This window comes from Miniopterus schreibersii (genome assembly GCF_964146895.1).
Source record: "Miniopterus schreibersii genome assembly, chromosome: 11".
In the NCBI taxonomy this organism is placed as follows: Eukaryota; Metazoa; Chordata; class Mammalia; order Chiroptera; family Miniopteridae; genus Miniopterus; species Miniopterus schreibersii.
The window spans coordinates 40,104,894-40,130,670 of NC_138111.1; the positions used below are offsets into that span (position 1 = coordinate 40,104,894).

Genomic DNA, 25,777 nt, shown 5'->3' on the forward strand with positions numbered 1-25,777 from the left:
TGGTAGAGCTGGGATTTGAAACTATGAAGCCTGGCTCCAGAGCTTTTTGCACTTAGCCACTATATAGCATGCCACCTTTCAGAGAAAAGGAGAACAGGAAAGGACGGGTGAAATTCTCTCTATAGACACAGTGATTTTTAAAAAAGAAAAGAAAACCAGTCCAAAAGTGCAAACTGCAAAGCTTCAGAAGCCAAACATACAATTTGAACTACATCAGTTTTTTTATTCAACAAATATTCATTGTGCCTCCCTGAGCCAGGCGTTCTTCTGGGCACCTGAAAACACATTAAACCATTGCTCTCATGGTCTATTTTCTCCATAGGATTGTCCACCTTCAAACACACCCTATGATTAACTTATTTACTAAGCTTATTAATCATTGTCTGTCTCCTCTTAATAGCATATAAATTCCATGAGCACATACAATTTTGTGTTTTGTTCCCTGAGGAAAACTATCCCCAGAACAGTGCTTGGGACACTGCAGGGACTAAGTAAACATTTACTAAGTGAATAAATCATGAGGTTTACTTTTTAGTGGGTGACACCATAGGTTTTTAAAATAAAATAATATTTTAGAATATGTGCAAGCTGAAGTCATGAATTTCCTATGTCTCTTTAAATACAGCAGAGATAACTCTTAGCTGATATTGGATTTAGAAGGACATTATGAGTTTTAAGCAGGATATACAAATACTTTGGAATTCTGAGAAGACTGTGGTCCCTAAAATAATGGAACTGTTTTCATTTTTGGATTAGTCATTGCGAAGTGTATAAAAATATAATTACTTTGTATCCTGCAAACTTGTTTATTAGCTCTGATAGTTTTTAGCAGGGTCCTTAGGATTTTTTTTTTTCTTTTTTGCCTAATTGTCCTGGCTAGAATCTCTAATACAAGTTCAATAGAAGTGTGAGAGTAGACATCCTTGTTTTCTTTCTGATCTTAAAAAAATGTATCTACTCTTTCACCATTAAGTATAATGTTATCTGTGAGGTTTTTGTAAAATGCCCCTTTTCAGGGTGAGGGAGGTCCCTTATATTTCTCATTTGTTAAATGTTGGGGTTTTTTTTTATCATGAAAGGGTGTGGGATTTTGTCAAATGCTTCTTCTGCATCAATTGAGATAATTGCATGATTTTTTGTTTTTTTATTCTATTAATATGATCTGTTGCGTGAATTGATTTTCAGATGCTGAACCAACCTTGCATTACTGGGATAATTCTTGTTTGGTCATGATGTAGAATTCTTTTTATATATCGCTGGATTCTGTTTGCTAGTATTTTGTTGAGAATTTTCTGCATCTATATTCATAAGAGATTGGTCTGTAGTGTTCTTTTATTGTGATGTTTTTGTATGGTTTTTGATATCAGAGTAATACTGGCTTCATAATATGAACTGTTTTCTCTCTATTCTTTGGCTTGTTTAATCTCTATTTATCTACTGTCAAGTTCGCAAACTCTTTCTTCTGCCAGTTCAGATCTACTGTTGAGCACCTCTACTAAGCTTATTTCAATTATTGAACTTCTCAACTTTAGAATTTCCATCTGGTTCTTTTAATAATAATGTCTGTCTCTTTATTGATATCCTTTATCTCACTCAACATTGTCATCATACCTTTCTTTACTTTTTTAATCATGCTTTCTTTTAGTTATGTTAACAGATATTTCATGGCTACTTTGAAGTATTGTTCTGTGAAATCCGACATCTGGTCACTCTCTTAGACAGCATGTGTTGCCTGCTTTTTCTTTTTTCTCCCTGTGTATGGGTCATACTGCGCTGTTTCTTTGCATGCCTCATAATTTTTGTTGGAAACTAGATATTTTAGATGGTACATTGTAGCTATTCTAGACTCCCTCTGCAGAACTGTTATTGTTATTTGCTTGTGTGTGTTTTTTATTATTGACTTGCTGGATTATTTTATTGAAGTCTCTTTTCCTCCCCCCTGTCCCCCATAGTATGAAGCCTCTCCTGTTCTCCTCAGGGAGGCATGCCTTTGGGTATAACCTCAGTAACCCTGGGAAGACAGTGGTATCGGTAGGGTCTCTTTGTTTCTTTCACAGACCACCCCTAGCTGTTAAACTCCACTAAATGTTGGCTAACTGCTCTATTGTTTTCAACAATAACCTGGTTCATAAACAGCTCTACAAATGAATCCAATCGAACGGTGGCTCCCTTGGAGGAATGGTTTCTGACATCAGTGTTTGATAGCTGTTCTCACTCCAAAAGGGCTCGTCCCAACTGTCTTATTCTAGTTCTCTCCTGGAAAGTCATCAGCCTACAGCCTAGGTTGTCATCATTAAATCCACAAGTTTGCCTCCCAAATGCATTTCACCACTAGCTTCAGGGTTCGAGAATGCCCTTTGGCTTGAACTTCTCCATGGTTGGTTGCAAATAAAGTCAGTTCCCTTGGGAAAAGATTAAGAGCTATCTGTTTTATGGCCAGCTTCTCCCACAGGCAAAATCTCTGAGCCAGGGCTCCGCGTCTGTGGTGGGGACAAAGGCAGGTTTCTGTCTCAACAACTCTGTATACTTACTGCTGAGTGCTTGGTGGATGACAAGACTTCCCTCTCTTGGCCGGGAGCCAGCACCTTAGGAGCCATGGTAAAGGTGATGACACCCCAGTACTCTCATCATGTCTTGCCTGAGGTAGAGCCTCCATTCCATTAGAGGGGGCTGAGGGGAAGGGCGTCCTCATTTGCTGATCGCACTCACCCAGAACTTCACCTCAGCAACAGATAGCCAGGGGCAGGATGATAAATGCTGAAATACTATTTCCCCTGGGAAGACGCCCCCCAGCTGTGAGCTGGGGGAGAGGGGTCCCTGCCTCCTTGGCTGCAGCAGGCTGCCCGGAGCGTCTGTCTCATTGAGCTGAGAGAGTAGGAGACAGTGGTCTTGACTCAGATACCACAGACTCTCATATCTCTCACCAAATTTTTGTATATGTTCTTGAATAGATGTTTCTTCATTTGCTCTTTGCCCATAGGGTCATTTCTAGAGGTTTAAATGTTTTTTAAAAATAACTTTTTTCAGTCTATCTACAAAGCAAGTCAGCAGAGCCCCTCACGCTGTGATGCGGGAAATCCAGCAGCCCTTAACGAAATAGGTTTATTCGTTGCTGGCTTACAGCAGAATGGCCATGAAATATAGGTTGTTTGCTCATTAATGCCAAATGGGTTTACAGCAACTAGTGACGTGGTTCGAGATCCCCAATTAATGGTGATAAGATGCTTACGGTGAAACCATGTTCATCCTAAGACCACAGCCGCTAAGAGAAAACAGCTCATAAAAGGCATGGTTTTGTCAGTATCTGAGTAGACGCTATAGAGTAACACAAATGATTAAACATCTAACTCGGCCTGTTGTATGGGCTTTGAAGAAGCTAAAAACCAATTAGTCTTTTTATCTTTCAGAACCAGCCTGGAAAACAGGATCTTAACTCAAGCTCAGCTTGATTTCTGGGCTGTACAGAATAAGATGTCTGGGATATGAAACAGGCAACAGCTGACGAAGTCTCACTGAGGTTTAAAAGCTAAATGCTTTATATCCACCCTGATGAGTATGAGGTACCAGGAAACCTCAGAACGGTTCTTAGCCGTGGAAGGTATTTCATATTGTCTAAGCTTCAGAGAGGCGCTGAGGGAAGCACCCGATGTTACATTGTGCAAATTAAGAACACAGAGTCCCTTTGTTGTAGCTGAATCTTTCCTTTGATGCTAAATCCTGGCACCCGAGAGCTACCAATGACTTAGAAATAGAACAGCCTACGTTTTCTAAAAATGTTTCAGGAGGAAGAGAGATGTGGTGTGCTCAAATACATATTATCTGACTTCTGACTCTAGGGGTTTCCACACGCACACTCACCCAGTGGACTTAAAAACTCATTTCGATAATACTTTCATATCTTCTAAGCAGAGGATATGGGAACAGCGGGAGATTGACATTTAGCTCATTAGTTTAGAACTGAGATTTCTCACCCTGGTGCCTGTGGTTACCAAAAAGGCTCAGACTCCCCAGAGAATAACTTACCCTGTATCTGTATCCAGAACCGGCAGGAAATTGCATTATTTAGTTTGGCCACACTTTGTAAATTACCTTTTGAGTCCTTTTAAGAATTTATAAACACCATATTAGTTTTCCTTGCACATACAAATCAAGTAACAATAATATAAACCAATATATATACATGCTCACTATGTTTCAGGATCTCTTCTAATGGCTTCATGTATATTAATTCATTAATCACCACAGCACCCTCATATGGAATGTGAGGCACAGAGGTAAAGTAACTTTCCTAAGGCGACACAGCTGGCAAAGGCAGAGCTGGGTTTTGAAGCTCTGGCAATCACTACAACATACTGTTTCTATATAAATAATAACTTAATACTGATTATTGGGGTGGCAGAGTAAGTGAGCAGTGGAGTGATCCAAACGAAGGAAGAATGGCTTTCGGGCTCCATTTTCCTTCTGCTCACTAGTTCACTCTTCGGTGAGGGTTTACATATGCACACAGGTGCACAGGAACGGTGCTACCATGGCTGATATGGATGTTGGAGTGGGCAGATACAAGTAACATACTGAGCTGACTACAAAAGACTAGCATGGACATCTTAGCATTGCAAGGTTGGCTTAAGGCTGAGTCTGTCTGTTGGACCAATAAGTAGTACCAGATATCCAAGGAATGAATGCGATGCTGACATTTCCATTCAAAAGAAACTTCAGATCATTCAGCAGGATAATACAAAGTCACTTTCTATGCTAACAACAAAAACAAAATTTTGTAACCCCACCCCAACACACATATCACCCACCCCATCAAAGACACAATTCCTAGTTCAGAAAGGAGTCACACCCCAAAGCTTGCTGTATAGGAGCCAATGCCTAATCAAGGATATTAACTGTCTGTGCAAAGAAATGATCAATCATCTGTCAAGGATTAGTGCTTCTTAATGTGAAAAGGCCACTTAATTGGCCATTGGAGTTGTAGACCCGGCAGTTGTGTCTAACCTGGAATCATCATTCATAAAATTTAATTAACCATAAGCTCTTTGAGGAACAAAGATCATGTCGCTCACATCCGCGTACATCCCTTGGTGTCTGACACACAGTAGGCAATCAGGAAATATTGATTAACTTGATTTCCTGCACTAATCACTGTAAAATGGTAGAGAAGTGCATCACACAAAATTTATCAGATATACACATCGAAGTTCTCATAGCTGCATGATTTTAGGAAATCATTTCCTCTCTCTGTACCTGGGCTTTCCCACCAGAAAAACAGAGTTAGGTTGGAGGATCTCTGAGTTCCTTCCAGCTCTGAAATCTGAAATGCAGACCAGCAGGCCGCGTACCGATGAGGGAAACGTTGAATGTCAGGGCCATATTCTTCTTTGCTGTAGGGGCTGAATTAAACATTACCCCTCTTTGAAGTGGGGTGATACCGTTGTAATTAACCAGTTATCAATAACAGAAAAGGAACAAAGAGAAGGCCAGACATTATAGGCACGTTCCCTGCAAAACACTGGGGGAAGGAAACGCATAGGGAAGATAGATGCATGCCCAGCAAAGTTGGGGTGACATAGCGGAGATACTTGCCTGTCAATCACACCTGGGGACAGAGATGGTTGACCAGAATGGGCGTGGTCACTGCAAGGGAGAGGAGATTTGGAATACATAATCCCCTGAACAAAGGAGCTGGAGCTCCTGTGCTCTCTTAGGCTCTGGGACTTTCGTTGCTCGGGGCTCAGTCTCTTGGCTCTCTTGCATTTGCCCGTATGGCCCATGGCCATGTGGACCCCACATGCAATGGACTGATGGACTGCAGCGGTAAACAAAAGCTAAACTAGCCCAAGGCTGTACTGGACTCTGTTCCAATGTGGAAAGGAAGCTCTGGACACTGACTCTGGTTTTAGCCCTACTGAACCCCCAGCTGCTCTCCTATGTCTGGACTAAGGGAAATCAGACTTTGGAAACCCCGGGGGGGGGGGGTAATTCCACAGAAGTGAAGCTTTCTGCCATATCACATCCTCCTGTGGGGGCCTCCAGAAATGCTTCTTCCAGCAGTACCTCAAGAACCCCACCCCCAGCAGCAACTGGGGGAGACGAGGCACACTCCCCTCCATTATCAGGGAGTGGGGAGCAGTTGGGAGCTGATTTATAAATAGTGAGGTTCATGAGTTTTCCTCATTACAAACCACAAGTTGGTCAATGAGGCAATTTCCATATATGCATAAAGATTGGAAAACCTGAGCTGTGAACTTCTATCCTGTATACGCTTCTTGGACTTCAGGTTAAAAGAAGGGAGGTCCTTCCTTTGTATCTTCCAGTAGAGGGAGCCAGACTTTAAGCATTCATCAGACCTTAATTTGTTCCATAGAAATGTTTGCCTGGTCCAGAAAAAGAAAACCAGTATTTTGATACTGAATCCTCATTTCTGGGTCTTATATAAAACTATATAATAGAGACCACCACTAATTCTCCAAAAGACAAGAGTTTTCCTAGTAATTAATACTTTTTTTAATCCTTTCCTATCAATTTCATCAGAAGTGGTAGGATTTTTACAAACATTTATTCAGCCTGTTGGTATCTGAGTTCAAGTTTTTTTAAAAAATTATACTATGGAAGTATCACAACAGTTAGGTAATTGTTTTTTTAGAGGGGACTTTTTTATTTTTAGGTAAAGAGAAAAAAATATATTTTTTTAGTGAGATATAATTGGCATATAACATTGTATTGGTTTTAGGTGTACAATATAATGATTTGGTACACATATATATTGCCAAATGATTGCCTCAATAAGTTTAATGTCCATCACCACACATAATTATACTTTTTTCTTGTAATGAGAACTTAAGATTTACCCCCTTAGCAACTTTCAAATATACAATATTGTGTTGTTAACTGTTGTTAACTATAGTCACTATGCTGTACATTACATCCCAAGCATTTATATATTTTATAACTGGAAGTTTGTACACCTTTTCACTACCTCCATCCATTTCACCCACCCCCCTCTGGCAACCACCAATCTGTTTTCTGTATCTATGATTTCTGTTGGTTTATTTGCTGGTTTTTAATTCCTCATAACAGTAAGATTGTACCGTATTTGTCTTTCTCTGTCTGATTTATTTCACTTAGCATAATGCCCTCAAGGCCCATCCATGTTTTTACAAATGACAGGGTTCCTTCTTTTTTATGGCTGAATAATATTCCATTGTGTGTATATAAGTCACATTTTCTTTATTCATTCATCTGCTGATGGGCACTTAGGTTGTTTCCATGCCTTGGATATTGTAAATAATGCTGCAATGAACATCCGGTGGGGGCAGGTATCTTTTCAAGATTGTAATTTTATTCCCTTTGGGTAAATACCCAGAAGTGGAATTGCCAAATCATATGGCTTATAGTTTTTCTCATATTTTGCTAATTAAGAGTCGGAGGGAGTGCTAAATTAGCATTTATCGTGAAATCTTATTTCATGAATTTGTTTTTTGAAGAAACATAATGAGAGTAAATTTATCCTAGGCTGACCATATAATTAAACCCATCCTCAGAAGAAATAAGAGTTCAAATGCACCCCAAAGAGCAACTAGAATTTATTTATGTAACTACCTTGGGCAAACTACTTAAACTTCCATTGGTCTCTGTTTGCTCACCTGTAGAATTGGAGGGTGAGTCAAAACAATTGCTAAGATTTGTTCTAAATTTGACACTAGATGATTGGATTTTTCCCATCAAACTCCTAAAGTTTCACTAAATGTTGTCTGCATCTCTGTCCCATACACTAAACAGTGTTATCTTGAATAAGTAAAAATACTATGCTGAATAGACCACCCACAGTGCAGCTAGCCACCATAGATAAATCGAAGTCTATAGGCACTCCCCCAACACATGCCCGCACACACATACACACACACTCATAGTGCCAGTGTTACCCAAACTTCCACCATTGGAGTTTCATGTCAAATCGGAATATCACTTTCATTTTCATTCATTTAAAAGTAGAATTTAAGTTAGCTCATTTTTAAAAACAATTAGCCACACCCTAATCATAAATGTGATTGTGCTAGGTTTATGTATTTTTTCTAATAACATTCAAATAAATACATAGTCCATAAATAAAATAAAATTCCACCAAGTACTATCACCCTCAGTGGTATACACACTTTGGAAAATATCAGAATAGCTTATGAAAAGAAGATTATACACACTGGTCTAGAATATAAAATTTTGATTTTAAAGAAAACTACTAAAGCATTATTTTCATTGCATTTATTAGGATAAAAAATCATCCACTGTTAAATCCATTATTTTTCATTAGTTAGAGAATCTGATTTCATACTTTATTTTAAAAATGGGACAATAGGACCACCAGTTTGGTAGAGTTTTTGTTTTACATGTGAATTAGCATAAATCCCACTCTCGTCATGCCAAGTATTGATGCCAAATCTTTTGGAACCATCTAGATCTGTGAACTGAGAACGGCATTTTCTGTGGACTATTGAATAATCATCTTCACAAGGATAATCCTATGGGGGGAGAAAGAGAAATGATATTGAAAACTGAAATATGTAAAAAGGAGTGATGTCTAAAAGTCGATCTTCGATGTGTTAGTCTTATTATGAACAAAAGTGAATTTTCAAACAGTCAATTAATTTAACCTCTCAAATTACTAATACCCCAATGGGAAAAAATGGCTATTGCATTTATAAGTACTTATAATTCTGAAAGAAGAAACTAGTTCATGGTTTTATTTATGAAACTAAAAATAAATTATTATACATTTAAAATTGTTCTAAACCATAAATTTACAAAGAACAATTTAAATTTTATGATCACCTACATAAGACCCAAACAATTACAATTTATCTACCATTCAACACCTTTTTAAAATTAATGTGTTATAATCATTTCAAAGGATAATATCTTGGGTTATAACTTTAATAACTGCTATCAAGTCACACTTGCCAGTAAATGCCAAATTCAAAGATTCATTCCTATGAGAAATTTATCTCAGCATAATCCAGTATAGTGTTTAAGGTATTTATCCTTAGAGCACTTGATAAAAGCTCCTATTGTAATAAAACAAGACACTATCATTGATCATTTCCCTAAGGAAATAGTGATTCTTTCAGATTACATTAAGGGTAATGGTAGGCAAGGAACATAAACCCCTTGAATTGATTACATAAAATATCTCCCTTAAAGTGGTACGAATTTTAAAGCACTAAAACAATATTGAAATTAAATCACCAAAACTCAAAACAATGAAAGGACACCTAAATATAGTCCAAATCTTAGATTGGCTCTATTGAAAATAATTGAAAACTTCAACCGTATGTTCAGCCATAACAATCATTATGCTGTCTATTTATTTAGTGAGTGCCTATTATGGGGTGGGCATAGTAGTTGAGTGTTTATATCTTTTAATTCATAATGGGGCTCTGAAGTACGAATGACTACTTCCACTTTACGCATAAGAAAAGATAATTTGCTTAAAATCTCAGGAGGAGAGAATTTAAAGGATGCCAATATTAAGAGACTCAACCAGGACTTCAAGCTAACCAATTGGCTGTAAGGCCCATTATCCCTCCAGGATCCTCATGAAATTCTTAATAATTAAGAGATGAAAAGAAATATAAGCAATAAAAATCCTAAAGCTACATCTTATCCATGTCCCTTTCTACAGCTTTTGCTTTTTGTCTTTGGGGTTTATGTCTTTGGGGCTTGTTTGTTTGGTTGGTTTTGATCAGGTAGAGGCCCTTTAAAAGAGGTTTGCCTATCACTGGCCAAAACTGCCCTCTCGGGGAGGTGGGATCTGCTCCTTCCAATCTCAGCTGCCGTCAAACTGAAGAGAGTCAAATGAAAGGTCAATGTGTTCCTTTAGCATCTCTTATGCAAAGAGGACGATTCACTTGGATAATGCGAGTGACAAGATTAAATGTGCTGCTTTAGGAAAAGAATTCTGGCAGCAGAAGGTACTCAGGATTGAAGGTGGAAAGGACTGGATTCAGGAACTGTAATTAGAATTGGATCCCAACTATTTACAACATCGACTGATGGCTGAATAAACAAAACGTGGTCTAGTCACACAAGGAAATATTACTTGGCGATAAAATGAATAAAGTACTGATAGATGGTACAACATGGAAAACATTATGCCAAGTGACAAAAGCTACATCAAAACACCACACATTGTATGATTTCTTTTATGAAGTGCCCAAAATAGGCAAGTCCATAGAGACAAAAAGTAGCTTTTCAGGAGATGGGATGGGTAAGAATGAAGAGTGACGATTGATGGGTGTGATGGCTAGTTTTCTGTGTCAACTTGACTGAATCACGGGCACCCTGATACACACACACACCTTGCAATCCAACTCATAACCTTAAGGACTTCAGGATGTCAGTGACCAAACTCGGGAGACTCAGATCGTAGAATTCTCCAAATGATTAGAAAAATATGCTTTGCCAATATGGCTTAAACAAGAGTTGAAAATGAGAGTAGGAAGGTAAGGAAGAGTTTGTCTGGAGAAATGTAGGAAGAAGAAAATAAGGAAAAAAGACAGCAGGAACAGCCAGTTTATTTCCTAATGTGCCCATTCCTACCCAGACATTAATCAGACAGAGTTTCTTTGACCTGAATACAGAGATGTGTATTAGATAAATGAGAATAATGGCAGAAAGGCATTGGAGGGGGGTTGTCTCCTGGACCCCACCTCTCATGAGAACTCTTGAAACAAAACACCTCTCGGGCAGCCCTTTCATTTGGCTGGGGCACATACCCAAGCTGGTAGAGCGGCATGGTCAGGCAGAGGGAGATTCATCAATCCTGAGCCACTTTCAGTATCTTGCAGCATAAACAAGACCCTGAAGTAGCTGCAAGTCTGCAAAAGGGGTTCAGCTCTCGGCTACAGAGCAGAGCATTATATCTGGGACTGAATGGGAGTCACAGAAGGCTTCTGTGGGGCCAACAGTATCTATGGGAGTGAAAATAAGGCTAAGGAATCCCAGACATGCCATGAGGGTTCCAACCGAGTCCAGAGAGATAGCAAGAGAAATAGAAAAGGGAGTTAACAAAGTCCACAGACCAGAGACACTAATACCAGCAAGGAAAAGAGCAACCAGGTGGACTCAGCATATCATCCCAAAGACCAGAACAGAAAAAAAAAAAACACAATTCCACACAAAAAGACCCTATTCTTCCCCCTGGCATCAGGACACTAAGTTGTATCCCTCTCTCCATATACCTTAGGGAGAGTTGCAGTTGCTGTTGCTGTGTAACAGGCCAACCTATACATAGCATGTAAAACAATAGCCATTTTCAAATTCTCTGGGTCAGGAATTTGGAAAGGGTACGTCAAAGACAGCATCTCCGCCCCACAATGTCTGGGGCCTCAGCTAGGAAGTCTTGAAAGCTGGGGTAACTTGGGGGCTGGGGCTGGAAACCTCTCTCATTCTGGTGGGTAGTTGATGCTGGCGTGTGCTGGGGCCTCAGCGAGGGCCATTGCCGAAACAGCCTCACAGGTCCCCTCCGTGTACCTGCTCGGGCTTCTTTATGGCATGGTAACTGGGTCTGAGTGAGGATGGCACCAAGAGGACCAGGAGAAGGCTGTGTTGCTTTTTATCACCTATCCCCAGAAGTCACAAGTGTTACTTCCACCATAGTCAGAGTTCACCCAATTCTAGGGGAGGTAATACAGATTCTGCCTCTCCGTCAAAGTCACATTACAAGAGCATGTGGGGTGGCAGATTGCTGCAGTCATTTTGAGAGAATAACAATCTGCCACGGGGAGAAAAGCAGGGTGTCTTGGGGTTCCCAAGACTACCCCCAGGTTCATTGACTTGCTAGGAGGACTCACAAGGCTCAACATAGTCCTGGGGCTATGGTTTATTACAGAAATGGATACAAAGAGAATTGAGCAGAGGTAAAAGGCATGTAGACTTAAGTCCAGAGGAAACCAGGTGCAAACTTCCAAGAGTCCTTTCCCAGTGAGTCACTCAGGATGCACTTATTGCCCCAGCTATGAGTTGTGAAATCCTCTTTACTGGGGAAGCTCATTAGAAATTCAGTGGCCAAGGTTTTTGTGGGAGGCCGGTCACATAGGCACCCTCTGCCTTGAACATACCAAAATTCCAGACTTGCAGAAGGAAAGCAGGTGTTCAGCATAAACCACAGTGTTTGCACACTTTAGGCGCAGCAAGCTACTCTTATTAGGGAATCTTATCTGGAAAGCCAAGTTTCTAGATGCCAACCAGAGACCAACCCTGCATGCAGGCTTTTTAGCAGATAGCAGTCTCAGTTCTGCTATGTTAGTTCTTTGGCTGCAAAGAGGGGATGGGAAAGGAGCTCTAAGAAAGCCAGTTTTCCAAGGGAGATTAAACACTCCCTATAGGAACTATTCAAACTAAGGAATCAGCCTAATCTTTAAATGGATTGAAGAGTTCATGTTGTCCCACTGGTGCTGGGCTTGGGAAGAGGGCCAGTGATCAGTGAGACACATTCCCTCTGCAAGTGTGAGTTGCAGACAGTTGCTATATTTTCAACATCCTAACATAATTATGAAATGGTCATTCAACATTAATTTAGTGGGAGTGGGAAGAAGTGTTTAGAAATTGTGTATAGAAACAGATTCTTGAATTACCACACACTGTTGTTGGCTGGTCCGTTATTCTGTGCTTCACAGACCCTGAGTTCTAACAACGTTCGTTTAAGACAGAACAGTCACTGCAAGGCTTTTCTGAGCCCTTCAGGTAATGGAGGGTAACTGGAAAAAAATTGTCTGAGCTGTAGAATGAGTGGGCATTAGCAGAGCCAGATTGGAGGAGACGTTTCGGAGGAAAAAACGTAGAGGACTTGCCCGGCTAAGTGGGGATAAAGAACCGAAGATGTTGCCTAGCCTCAAACCTGGCTGGCTGGCTAGGAGAAGATAAAGAAAGACGTGGAGATGGGGAGGACTTGTTTTAGGAGGAAGAGATGAGTCAGATTTTAGACATTTTTAATTAGAGATGACATCAGTACAAAGTCTTTATTTGGAAGGTGGTGCTGTGGAACAGATGGCTGGGAGGAAGGTCAGTGCCCTGTGCACAGCAGTGATCACTGACTGGGAAAGCAGCTATAAAGAACATTATTGGAACCATGAATTATATGCGAATCGAGGCTGTGGATTGCATAATTATACTGTATGACCTTCTCCTGAGGTTGAACACTTTACCATGGCTATGAGTCCTTGTTCTCAGGAAAAGCACACTGAATTATTTAGAGGCAAAGGGCCACATGTCTCCAGCCTACTCTCAAATGGCAAACAATTGGTGACTCTGAGTAAGATTATATGGGAGCTCCTTGTGCTATTCCTGCAAACTTCCTGTAAATTTGAAATTAGATAAAAAAAAATATGTTTCCCCAAAAAAGTGACGGTCGGGATGCCATGGAGCAATGAATTCTCTGAGGTTATGTGAAATGAGAGAAGCAGGGTCCTGGGGCCTAGATCTTGGGGACACCTATGGCTGGGTCCATAAAGGAACCACGGAGGCCGCAGGAGAGGTTTGCGTGTGCTTCAGTGTGGCGGGCTCTGCAGGGAGGGGGGCTGAGGGGCGAGCGGCGGCCCACGGATGCTCGCTTAGAAGCAGCTTCGCAGAGGGCGAGGCCTGGCAAAGGCCATCAGCAGCGAGGCTCAGCCTCTCTGACTCTGAGGCACCGTGTCAGGGAAGGGTCGAGGAAGTCGAATGAAATGTCCTGATAAAAGACGGAAAAATAAAGAGAATCAGATGAAGGACCGCCGAGGGCAGCAGGTCCCACAGAATCAGAACCGCTGGGGAAGGGCCCCCTGAAGGCTGAGAAGGGCTCGCGTCCCTCGCCTTCTTTCTTCTTTTTGCCGGAGCAGAGGAAGGCAGGGTAGGATTCCCCGAGGGTCCTCTGGGCCAGTAGGGCCCCCAGTGGGCCTTCCTTCGTTATGAAGGACAAACAGAGTATGGTTTTGCCCCTTGTGGCAGTAAAATGTATCGTGTGTCCTTAAGTCACGGGAATCCTGCGGCCAGATGCCCGTGCCCCCCACTCCACCCCCTGCGCTCCTCGGCTGTTATGGTCTCACCCTAAGCACCAGTATTTCCCGAGCCCTTATTTTTCCCAGAATAAAATGACGTTGCTGTTCTTTAGCCAACAGCGTCCCCCGCCTCCACCCAGGTTTCCCCAGCCTTCGAAGGTTATTGTTCGGAGGGACTGTCTCTGGTTATTACTATTATTTAATTTCTCTCTTTTTCTTAGGAACCTTTATTTTGGATAGTTTTATTTTCAAGATCATTTTCAATGTTAGGCCTGCCTTCTGGAGCACCAGTAACTCCGTGTAATTGAATATTATAAGATAATTTGAAATCTTAGCTACTTCCTTCATCCAGATCATTCATAAAAACGCATAATGGGCTACGTTTCCCGGCCACATGGGTCACTGTGAACCACCCGTGTCCACCGTTACAGACAGCTATTAGCCACCTGGCGCTCATGCAGCAGAGACCATTCCCCCTAGCAAGCCTGTAAGTATGCTCATTTCGGTACTCCATTTACTCTTAAAAAGGCATTTTAGGCAGCACACTTATTGATGTGAATGTCACATTGCATGGAGTGAAATTAGACATAAAAGCAGATTGCTGTGATACTTGGTTTCATTATTTTCAGTATGCATCATGTATAAAATTCTTTAGCGCTTATATGCATTTGACTGGAGACCTGTCTTCCCCCAATAAGGTTGTCTTCTAAGCACACATGCAGAGTGACATCGTGGGAGGAAAATAAAAATGCCCCTACAGCTAAATCTGCTTTACCAACCTTGGGGATCGCAGGGGGTAGGCATCTCAGGCAGATCCCTTCACTCATTTCCTTCAATACTTTTTAAATGATGTCATTTCTATAGTTATGTTAAATATATAACTAGTTATATATTTTTGTTACATATTTAAGAAACATTTACCATCCCTTTTTATTTGATAAAATTTTACAAAGAAAAAGCAGGTATTCAACCAAAGGAAAATAGTCATAGGAAGTGCAAGAAAGTTTAGGCTATGGGTATAAATGTAAACAAACATTTATATCCTTAACGAGTGCAGTCAATACAGTACGTTTTCATCACAAAAAATAAAATGGGGATCTGCATGAACAAACATTTCACGAAATAAGCTCACAACATCACAGACTCTAGTAACGGCCAGCATAAAAACTAAGCAATATACTATTGAACCTTAGCTATCGACTAATGTCTTTCTTCTAATGCACAAATTTTTATTGGTCCTATCATTTTAATCACATAAAAATAAATGTCATTTTTCTTATTCTTCATTCTATATTATGTGAGGACATTTGCAACTGTTATATTTGTAATGGTGTAGCTAGGTACACATTTGAGGCTTAGGGTTCTCAATTTTAAAAAATTTTTTGTTTACCTCCATTACAAAAGTCAAATATGTTCACTGTAGAAATTAAAGATAATCGACAGTAAGTAAATGAAGCCTCCCACTACCCCAAGTTCCCTGAAGTAGAACTGAGCTTAATGACTTAACCCAGAAACAGAAAGCTGATCATGGCTACTTAACTTCAGAAGTCAACATAAGTGAAAGTATAATTACAGGAAAAAAATAGGGTTCTTTTTACTAAAAGGACACAATGCCAAAAAATAATTAAGAACTCAGTTTCCTGAAAATAGATACCCACAATTTCTCAACTGCTGGTGATGCACAAGCTGAGCAGAAGTAATAATATTTCTTCCCTAATTTTCAGGTAGACTTGCTTTAAATGTCTGCCAATGTCCTTAATCAAAAAGATTACTTGGTCATAAATAAATGGCTCTTAGGATGGGACAGGATCAATGAAAGAGACAGGATCAATAAAAGAGAATCAAATCAAAGAGTGGAATTTAAGAGCCAGACAGCTCAGGAATATCTTTCTGTCTACATCACTGAAGATTCGAGAGAGAGTCAGAGGGACGGAGATTTTGAGGAACTGGCTCACACGAATGTATGGCTGGAAACTCGGGCAGGATTTCTATATTACAGGTGTCGAGGCAGGATTTCTTCTCCAAGGAACCTCAGGTTTTTGCTCTTAAGGCTACATCAACTGATTGGGCAAGGCCCACCCACATTATTGAGGGTAATCAATCAGGCAAATCCTATTGTATTCCAATCAACTGGGGGAAGCCCTGTGGAACTATATAAGCAACTGTCTCTAGATCCTGAGGTTGAATCTGAGACCCAGAAAATATGGTCCCTTGGTGCTGGCAGAGTGCCATGAGACTCAGAATGAGAATTGTTTGCCTATAAGCTACAACACCCAAAATCACGCCTACGTGTATACGTACAAGGTCAGCACACAAATGTACAACATACATTGAGATCTTTCAGGGATGAAATTTAGGTTCAGGAAGGCCACCATCTCCTTCTGAACCCAAGTGGTAGAAAGCTGTTTTCGTGTTAACTAGCAGCAGCACTTTAGAATACATTGACATCAATAAAAAGATACTAAGCACAACTCTATGGCCCCTTCCCTCTTCTCCAATTTCAACCCACCACTACTTCATTTGCAGAAGAATCTGAAATGTTTTCTCATTTATTTCAGTTAATACATAATAAAATAAGCATATTCAACAAATGGTCATATTTTGTTAGTAGATATTGAGTCAGAACATTACAGGACACAAAGGAGAAAATCAGAGCGCAGATACAGTATGATGCACTACAAAGAAAAGTAGAACTAAAGTTAAAGTCACGAAGACACATCCCACAGCCTGGGACATTACCTAGTTAAACTTCAGCCTTAATTTTCTGCGTAGAGGTTTGGCAAAACCATACTTTATTCTAGACTAAACACACACACACACACACATAAGGGCTCTCTATACTGAAATGAAATAGCACAAATGGGAACTAAAAGCTAATTTAGTTACAAGTGACGCTTCCCAACAGAATCCCTACTCTGTTCTAGATTCACTTTCCATCTCAGCTTTTAGTGTTTTTCAGCAAGTCATTCTTTTCCTTGTCTTCTTTTTAAGGCCCTTGGTAGGCATCCCTTCTTAGGATGCAGAAACTAAAGGCAACTCCAAGCCTAGGGGAGTTTCTTTCAGGTGAGTGAGCTGTATTGAACAATAAAGGGCTCCTAATGATGCTGCCCACTTCTCACTCCTCTCCAAGGTGCATTTTTGTTTGAAATGATACTTAGAGTATTTATCAATCAATACAGCACCAGCCAGTCAGACTGAGTAAGTCCTAGAGATCCCCGGTCAGGCGGGTATTAAACTTCCAGGGGCGGGGAACGTCCAGCCCATGGGCCATATAAGGCAGGAGAAATCATTTGGTCTGGCCCTAACAAGGCAACCACAGGTGGCAGTCAAAATTCAATAAATCTAGAAGCTTTTTCCATAGCTAATTTTTAAGTTGATCATTTTATATGGGCTGAGAATGATGTTATAAATATTCAAATGGTCCTTGGCAGAAAAAAGGTTCGCCACCCTTGTTCCAGAAGGCCCAGGCTGGGCCCACTCAGCCATGAGGCACAGGAAGCCCGGTGCCTAGGGCCCACGCTACTTTTGGAGTCTGACGATAATGTTTTCATTTCTTTTAGAATTTTTAAAATGAACATAACAACAATGTAACCATACTTATGCAACTAAATTGTACATGAAAAAAGGTTAAAACAGTAAATTTTATATTATGTGTATTTTACCACAATGAAAAAAATGCTTATGCCATTTTGAAAAGCTAACTCTATTAAATGATGGAAACTCCTAGCTAAGTCAGGAAATGATGGCGATATTAGAACAACCAAAAACATTTCGAGGCAGAAACCTTTGGCACCTATTATACAGAAAACATTGCTTAAAATACGGTATAGAAGTCAAAAGTACTTCCCAGAAAAAAGTGAGTATTATATGCTTTAGTTTTGCGTAATAACACCCACTCATTTATTGGCAATAATTTCAAGAATGTTAACAATAACAGGGTCACATAACATGGCCATAAAATGCAATAACAGTAAAAAATAAGCAGAGAAAGTATAAAAGAAGGGAGAAAAGATGGGTAATCGTTATAAAACACCAATGAAAAATATAGTGTAATAAGCTTTTAAATCCAAAAGCAAATGTGATCCAACTTGGATTATATTTGTCTTTATACCAATATAGTTGTGAAACATATTAATTTGCTTTAATGGAAGAAAGAGCCCATGAAGGCAAAAGTGCTTAAGGTCCAGGAAAGCCATCATGCTGTCCGGGGTCCAGGGAGTCCAGGGGAGGGGCTGGTGCTGCTGAGGTGCCAGAGTTCTGGGGGATTCAAGGCCACAGCTACTTTTCAATCAGCACAAAAAGATCAACATTTTAACAATGCTATATCCATACCAGTGCATAGAGGCCCGGTGGTAGGGCAGGCCAATCCTGCTGTTACTGGGAATCATTTTTAAACAGATGTAGTCTCTTTTCTTACCTACTACTGAACACTGCATGGACCCCATGTGGTCAATTTGGAATGCATGCCAATTTTAAAACATAATTCTCTATTAAAAACTTCCTCAGCTTTCTATCCCTGAACAATAGACACTTTTTGATTTAAAGGTACTCATATGCCTGCAAAGATAATTCAACAGGCAGCTCTATTTAGGAAAACAAAATGGTACTTCACACGTGACGCTGACCAACCAGATGTACCCAGACGGCAGGTGCACAGCTGGGAGGAGCCATTAACCTCCCAAGCGCTCCCCAAGTTCAGTGCGGGCTGGATGGTCGGACTCAGTCTTTGGCCGCACCCTTCTTTCCTGCTGTCTGGTAGCTGGATTTCCAACACCCCTACTTAGAAGCTGGCCAACCCTCTGTCTTATCATTTTCTCACCTTCTCAACTCAATGGCTTTGCTTCCATTATAGAGACTCACTCCCACGGCCTCACCCTGGATCCTGTCGTTCCCCAGAATCATCCTGTTCTACCTCTGAAACACCAATAAATTCAGGACATGCCCTTTGCTCATTACCTCCAATTCTTCTAGCTCTCTCTCTCCCTCACTAACACCATGCCTGCTGTGTGTTTTTCTCAACATTTTCATTCCCTTGGCCCCTCAGCTTCCCGAGTTTGCTAGTCTCTGCCTCAACTAATTATTTTCTTTACTCTCCCTGAGTATATTCAGTAGACACACCTGTCCTCGGCTCACTTGTCTCCTGTCCTAAGGGCTCATGTGTCCTACAAACAGCCAGCCATGGACCAGTCTTCAAAGCTACCTTCCCTGAAGTTTTTCCTCTAGTTTGGTCCTTTGGGAAAAGGAGGAAGAAGCCTTTAAAAGAAGGTATCTTTCACTGAACTTGGGCGAGCCATAATAAACACCAGCATAAGAAGTGGAGTTCTGAAGAACGAGCTTGCAACTCTCTTTCATTTCTCTCCTTGGAAACGATTTCATAGCTTTCTAATACTCTGTATTTCCTTACCTGTGTCTAGAACTCTGGTGTGATAGTTTGCATTTTCTTTACACTTCCCATAATGCTGTCCCCACTTTATGAAAATATGCACTGAAGCAAATGTAAGAGCCCATAACATAAAAATTAATGAAGTCTCAAGTCATGCACAAAATTTGAAATAGTGTGAATCCAGATATTTTGAGATTTCAAGAATTGCATAATTGCAAAGGTGGTAGGCTGAGTGAGTGGTGAACTATTTATGCTAAGGCCATATGGTAAAGTACCTAGCAAGTAAATAAATATTTTCCTTCATTTGTTAGGATTTTGTGAAGTATACACTTGTTTATATGCAAGATAACTTCAGTCACTATTCTGCTGTTATTTAACCATCCACTTATTATAATTTAAAATACTTTTTTATGTTTTTATTGATTTCAGAGAGAGGAAGGGAGAGGGATAGAAACATCAATAATGGGAGAGAGCTGTTGCTCGGCGGCCTCCTGCCAGCCCCCTACTGGGGATCGAGCCTGCAACCTGGGCATGTGCCCTGACCCGGAATCGAACCGTGATCGCCTTGTTCATGGGTCAATGCTCAACCGCAAAGCCATGCTGGCCAGGTTAAAAAAAATTTGTATCCTATAAGAATGTAATGCAAACATTCATTAAATGGGGGTGCTAGAAAGCAGTGCTTAAAACATGTCTCAAAATCAATTACTTTGGCATGGAAGTTGGAAGTGAATGAACAAAATTCTAAATAACACCAAACCACTGCCATGGTATGTTGTGTTGTTAATATGGAAGTAAGCAATGGAGAAATATTAGAAATAATGCTGAAAAAATTAAAACCATAAATATGTAACACAATAACTAAAGACTTGTGCACTCGGAGAATAATCCTGCAGCCTATATTTCTGCCTATGGGGAAATTAGTCTTTCGAGTTCTGTGAGTTTTTAATTATATCTTCAACTTCCTTTTGTTTAGAGATGGAACCAAATTCCATGTAGATAAGGAAATGGGCTTGAATTGCATTTTTAAATAACATATTTGTTTCCTTGTGTTTTTTCTGATTATAAACCATCAGACTAAAAAGTATAAAGAGGAAGCAAATCACCTACAATCTCACCATTCAATGGCCAACTTTAGCAGCATTTTGACAGTTTCTTCAGTTTTTTCCTCTATATTTTTACATTAGATAAAATATATGTTCAATTTTGTACCTTAATGTTTTTCTTAACCTTAAGATTTATAAGACACTAAGAGCTATCTATGGATGTTATAAAGGCTGCAATAATCTCACCATATGATTATAGCATATTCAATTAGTACTATTTCTAATACTAAAACATTAGGCACTTTGCAAATTTTGCCATTATAAATAATCCAGTGATGAGTGTCTTGTACTTTAAATTCTTAGAGGAAATTTCTTAGAAGGAGAATTATCAGGTCAAATAGTATCTTGACGCATAGTATCTTTCCAGGAAGATTAAAACAATTTACAATTTGTCTGGCAACAGATAAAAGAACCCATGTCTCCCTGGCCAGGTAGCTCAGTTGGTTGGAGCATCACCTTGTCCACCATAAAGGTTGTGGGTTAGATTCCCCAGCAGGGCACATACCTGGGTTGCAGATTTGATCCCCAATTGGGGTGCACAGGAAGCAGCTGATTGGTTTCTCACTCTCTCTCTTCCTCTCTCTCTCCCTCTCTCTCTAAATTCAATTTAAAAATCATATCCTCAGGTGAAGAATAAAAAAAAACCTCACCCCACTGAGTATTACATTTATAAATTTAATTTATATTAATTTCATTTTCCAGTCCTCTACAATGGCAGTTATTCCATTTTATTTGAGATTTCTGTTTATCTTTGAATGTATATTTTAAAAAATTAATGGCTGAAATCTCTCATGAGTTGCAGTCAGATGGCAGCTGGAGTTGGAGTCCAGGCTCCGGTAGGCTGGATGCCAGGACAGCTTCTTCATTCACAAGTCAAGCTCAGCAGAGCTTCTCCTCCCGGCCCCTCCCTCCAGCACAGGAGCCTGGGCTCCAAAAGTTGGAAGCAGTCTTCTTATAAGCTAGGCCTAGATCTGGCGCAGGGTCACTCTTGCCATGTTCTGTTGATCAAATCAAGGACCTGATAGTCCAGATTCAAAGGGCAGAGAGACATTCACATCTTGTTGGGCAAGTGGACTGTGCAAACAGGAAGTCCCACCATTTTTGGAGACAATCTACCACATCTTCTCTATTGATCTTTACTAATCTAAACTTTTCCTCATGAAAGTATTTTAAATTTGTGTCGCATAGTAATTTGTATGCTTTTCTCTTTTATAGTTTACTAACCAGTTAGTGCTAATATGAAGGAAAGATACCGTTTTTCATATGCTAATTTTGTATTTATTCACCTTATTAAATGGTCTTATTTATTTTAATTCTCAGTTTAATATCTTGGTTCTCCTAAGAAGATAATCTTAAAACAAAGATAATTTTTTCTTCTCTCTTTCAATAATCAAATCTCCTATCTATTGTACTGGTTAAGTCTTCCAGACCAAGGCTAGTAAGATGCAGCCTTGTTCTGTTTCTGTTCTATGATTTTTTAAGTGCAAGTATATTAAAGTTATAAATTGGACATATTTTATCAACATACACATTTCCCAGAACTAAATTAAGTCACTTACTTTTGTGTCAACGCAATACAGATGAATAGAAAGGTAGGTTCCTATTCCAGATAAATTCAGGGACAGGGGTAATAAAACAAAATGAAGGAGAAACCAACGAATGTGTTTTGGACACTGTAATATCTTCTCCCTGAAATCTGTAAACATCTAAAAATATATCATAACCATAAAACATTTTATTGACTCCCTCAAATAGAAAATATCTCTAAATAAATGTAAAACATCATAAATCTCAGCAATTTGCCCTTTCTTCCCAAGCCTGACTGTTTACACTAGATGTGAAGAATCATTTTATGTCATAAACAAGTATTAGGATGTGGCTTGTCTGCCCTCTTATACTCACAAGTGGCTGATAATCATATGGTGGAGCGTAGCTTTCAGCGTATGTCGTCAGTGCCCACCTAAGAGCAATAAGTCAATATTTGAGTAAAGAATGACTTCAAAGACAAATATATTTAAAAATTTTAGTGGTATATATTTTACATAGAATAAAAACATTCCAAGAAGGATTGACCCTAATAAAAAATTTTAAACCCACCACACTCAGCCTTGTTTACAGTGTTACCTACCACCAGTAGGGTGCCCTTCTTTCACTACTTCCAATTCAGCGCCACCCACCACTCCCCTGTCCTAAGGATGTGCTACCAATCCCAAGCCCTGAGCCCAGGGGCATTCCAGACTTTTGGGATTCTCCTTACCACCCATTTTCTGCCCCTCAAACCTTTTTGATCCTACACCCCATGTTCTCTGCAAGATAACAGCTGAAAAGATAAGACAACCAAGAGGACCGAGATAACATAGCTTCCCCAACCTCCCTCGCATTAAACACAGAAGTGCAGATGAAATGCATCCTCTCTCCCCCAACTGTACATGCCCAGCGAAGCTCACAAGGGAAACCCTGAAGTCTGGAAATGAAGAGCACGCTCATTAGCATGGGAAGCCATAAGCTGATGTCTCAAGGAGAGGGCTGGAGTTTGATCTGGATATCAAAGGGCAGAAGACGTGGCCTCGGTTGGGTTCACAGAAGGCAAAGAGCTAAACTCCTACTCACAGCCAGGAGTCTGCAAAGGCTGGACATCCATATAATAGAGGCCAAAAAACCCCCCTCCAGACACCAGTCTAGGGAAACTTGCCAGAAAGTTTCTTTCTGTTTGAAACAGGGTGGGGGCAAAATGTTCTCCAATGAGAAATTAAAGCCCTTCCTAACAATATTAAGAAACCAGATGGTCAAAGAAACTCCTCTGGGGATTGCACACCTAAAAATACTAGGTACAAGGAAATTCAAACATTTTAATGCATGGCCGAGCTGGTGGGAAAGTAAGAGAGTTCAACAAATAAAAGAATTCCAAAACAACAAGAAAGTGTAACTCAGAACAGGTACTGGGCACAGTGCTAATTTTACCTGGTGATAATCACCAATTCCTGACAGGCTTTCAAGGTGTGGTTTCCAGAGTCACAGCATTAGCATTATCTGGGAACTTGTTAAAAGAATTCAAATACCGTCGTGTGCCACATAATGGCATTTTAGGGTCCCATAAGATTATAACGGAGCTGAAAAATTCCTATAGCCTAGTGGTGCAGGAGTCGCCACAACACTCCGACACATTCCTCAGTCTTTGTGGCGAGGCTGGTGTAAACGAACCGACTGAACCGCTGGTTGCATAAAAGTATAGCACCTGCAATTATGTGGAGTACATAGTACTTGGTAACAATAATAAATGACTATGTTACTGGTTTGTGTATTTCCTATACTATACTTTTTTACGGCTATTTTAATGTGTAGTCTTTCTGCTAGAATAAAAAGTTTTCTGTAAAGCAACCTGCCGTGTTAACCTGGGCAGCAGACTCACACATCTCCCGACTGCATCATTTTCTCTTGTGCTTGATTTACTCTCATGGTGTTTTGTACAGGAACAGGCTTGCGTTCAGGTTTGCAGCCTAGGAGCAATAGGTTATACCATACAGCGAGGTGTGCAGTAGGCTATACCATCCAGGTGTAGGTGAGCACACTCCACTGTTAGCACAACAATGAAATCACCGAATGATGCATTTCTCAGAGTGTGTCTGCCCTTAAGCTGTGCATGACTGTACGTCAGTCCCACCGCAGATCTACTGAATTAGAAACTCGGAGGGTGGGGCCCAGCAATCCGTGTCTTAACAAGCCCTCTAGGTGATTTCGATGCGCACTAAAGTTTGAGTACTGGCAATCAAAAGAACAAAAATTAGAAGTGTAACTTTCAAACCAGCAAATAGAAATTTTTTTTTCCAAAAGAGGCCAACCTAATAGAAAGCAGGAAAGGAGAATAAAAGGAAGAAAGGAAAACCATTCCTGTTCACTAGGCAAATTAAAATCATAAAAATAAAATTAGATATCTCCGCAATCACAATGAAAGTAAAGGGGTTAAACCCAGCAGTGAAAGTATTTTCTCAGACTTAAATTGAACACCAAATTGTGTTATACAGTCCAACTCTATGCTTTTATACCTAAAATCATTTTCAAATAAGTTTGAAAGTAAAAAAATATAAAAAGATATATCACACAAATATTAACCAAAAGCAAGTTAGCATTCTTATATTAATATCATATATAATTGACTCTAAGTAAAAATTTATGAATTATAAAAAGTCACTAATTATTACCTACTGATTAAAGAAATAAGTCACCAAGAATATAATAAACCTAACAACACATAGAATGTGTAAGGGCAAAAATGACTTACAAAGATAAAATGACACAGGCATAGAGGAAAACTGCAAGACATTCTTAGATCCTTCGGTTCCTCAAATCCAAATTTCTACATACATCCTCCAAAACTATACAGAGCAAGAGTAAAGCAAATAAAATAACACAATTTCCCACGCACACAGCATAATAGAGGCTAGAGAAGATGACCAACTTCAGTTTACATGTAGGTAGGAGAAGTGGGAGAACAATCCAGAGTGAGGAGGGCTAGATCTGGAGCCCAAGCTGGAGCAATTGGGCGGGGGGGGGGGGGGGGGAGGATTCCATGGAAGAGAGGAGAGAGTGGCAACTCCTAGTGGGGATGGAACACAGAGGACATGGACCCAGAAACAGAGCATCCTTCCTTGATGGGGAAAAATGGAGAGCAAGTCTGAGACTAGAGGATTTGAACTCTGGCTTTCAAGAAAGAGGCTAGGAAAGTATGTAAGACCACAATGGCAGCCTTGGTAAGGTACTGCTTCCAGGGAGGTGGGGGTGTAGGGCAACTGGCAAAGTAAAGAAAAATAAGAAATCAAGCCCAGTAATTAAAGGTCCTAGAACCATCACTCCTCAAAAAAAATAAAATAAAAAAATGCCATTAATGACATAAAGTTCACTTCACTGTTCTAACAGAAGAGGGCACTCTTGAACTATGATATTGAGGAAACTGTCCAAACTTCTCACTCCCCCTCCATAGAATTTACCTGATTGTTGCTAGTCCAGGAAAATTAAACATATTTTAAATTTTAAAAAAGGGGGGAACATTACTATGAGAAGAAAACAGTAAATAAGAATTAAAACTAAGCTGCTGAAAATCCTCCCCAAAAACATTCCTAGTCAGAGAAGTCCTCTATCAGCCTTTCTAGCAAATGCAGTAAAACAAGAAACAGAAGCATAAGTATAATAACTGGAATGGAAGAAAAATATTTTCATTGTCCACAGATGATAAAATTGTCTACATTTAAAAATCCAAGATA

General features: G+C 40.0%; 1 protein-coding gene across 3 annotated transcripts in view; it reads right to left on the bottom strand.

The window, feature by feature from the left end:
• CFAP95 (cilia and flagella associated protein 95) overlaps positions 1–25,777 on the bottom strand; it is a 117,852-nt gene that overhangs the window by 38,790 nt on the left and 53,285 nt on the right. For 2 of the 3 annotated variants that reach the window (XM_081151823.1, XM_081151825.1), the window contains 2 exons: positions 22,422–22,479; positions 8,257–8,522 (listed from right to left, as the gene is read on the bottom strand). In XM_081151823.1, the coding sequence (XP_081007949.1) occupies positions 8,337–8,522; positions 22,422–22,479 (244 nt within the window). In that variant the 3' untranslated portion in view covers positions 8,257–8,336. Of the gene's footprint in view, positions 1–8,256; positions 8,523–22,421; positions 22,480–25,777 lie in introns of those variants that run through there. The other variant, XM_081151824.1, reaches the window with a different exon arrangement.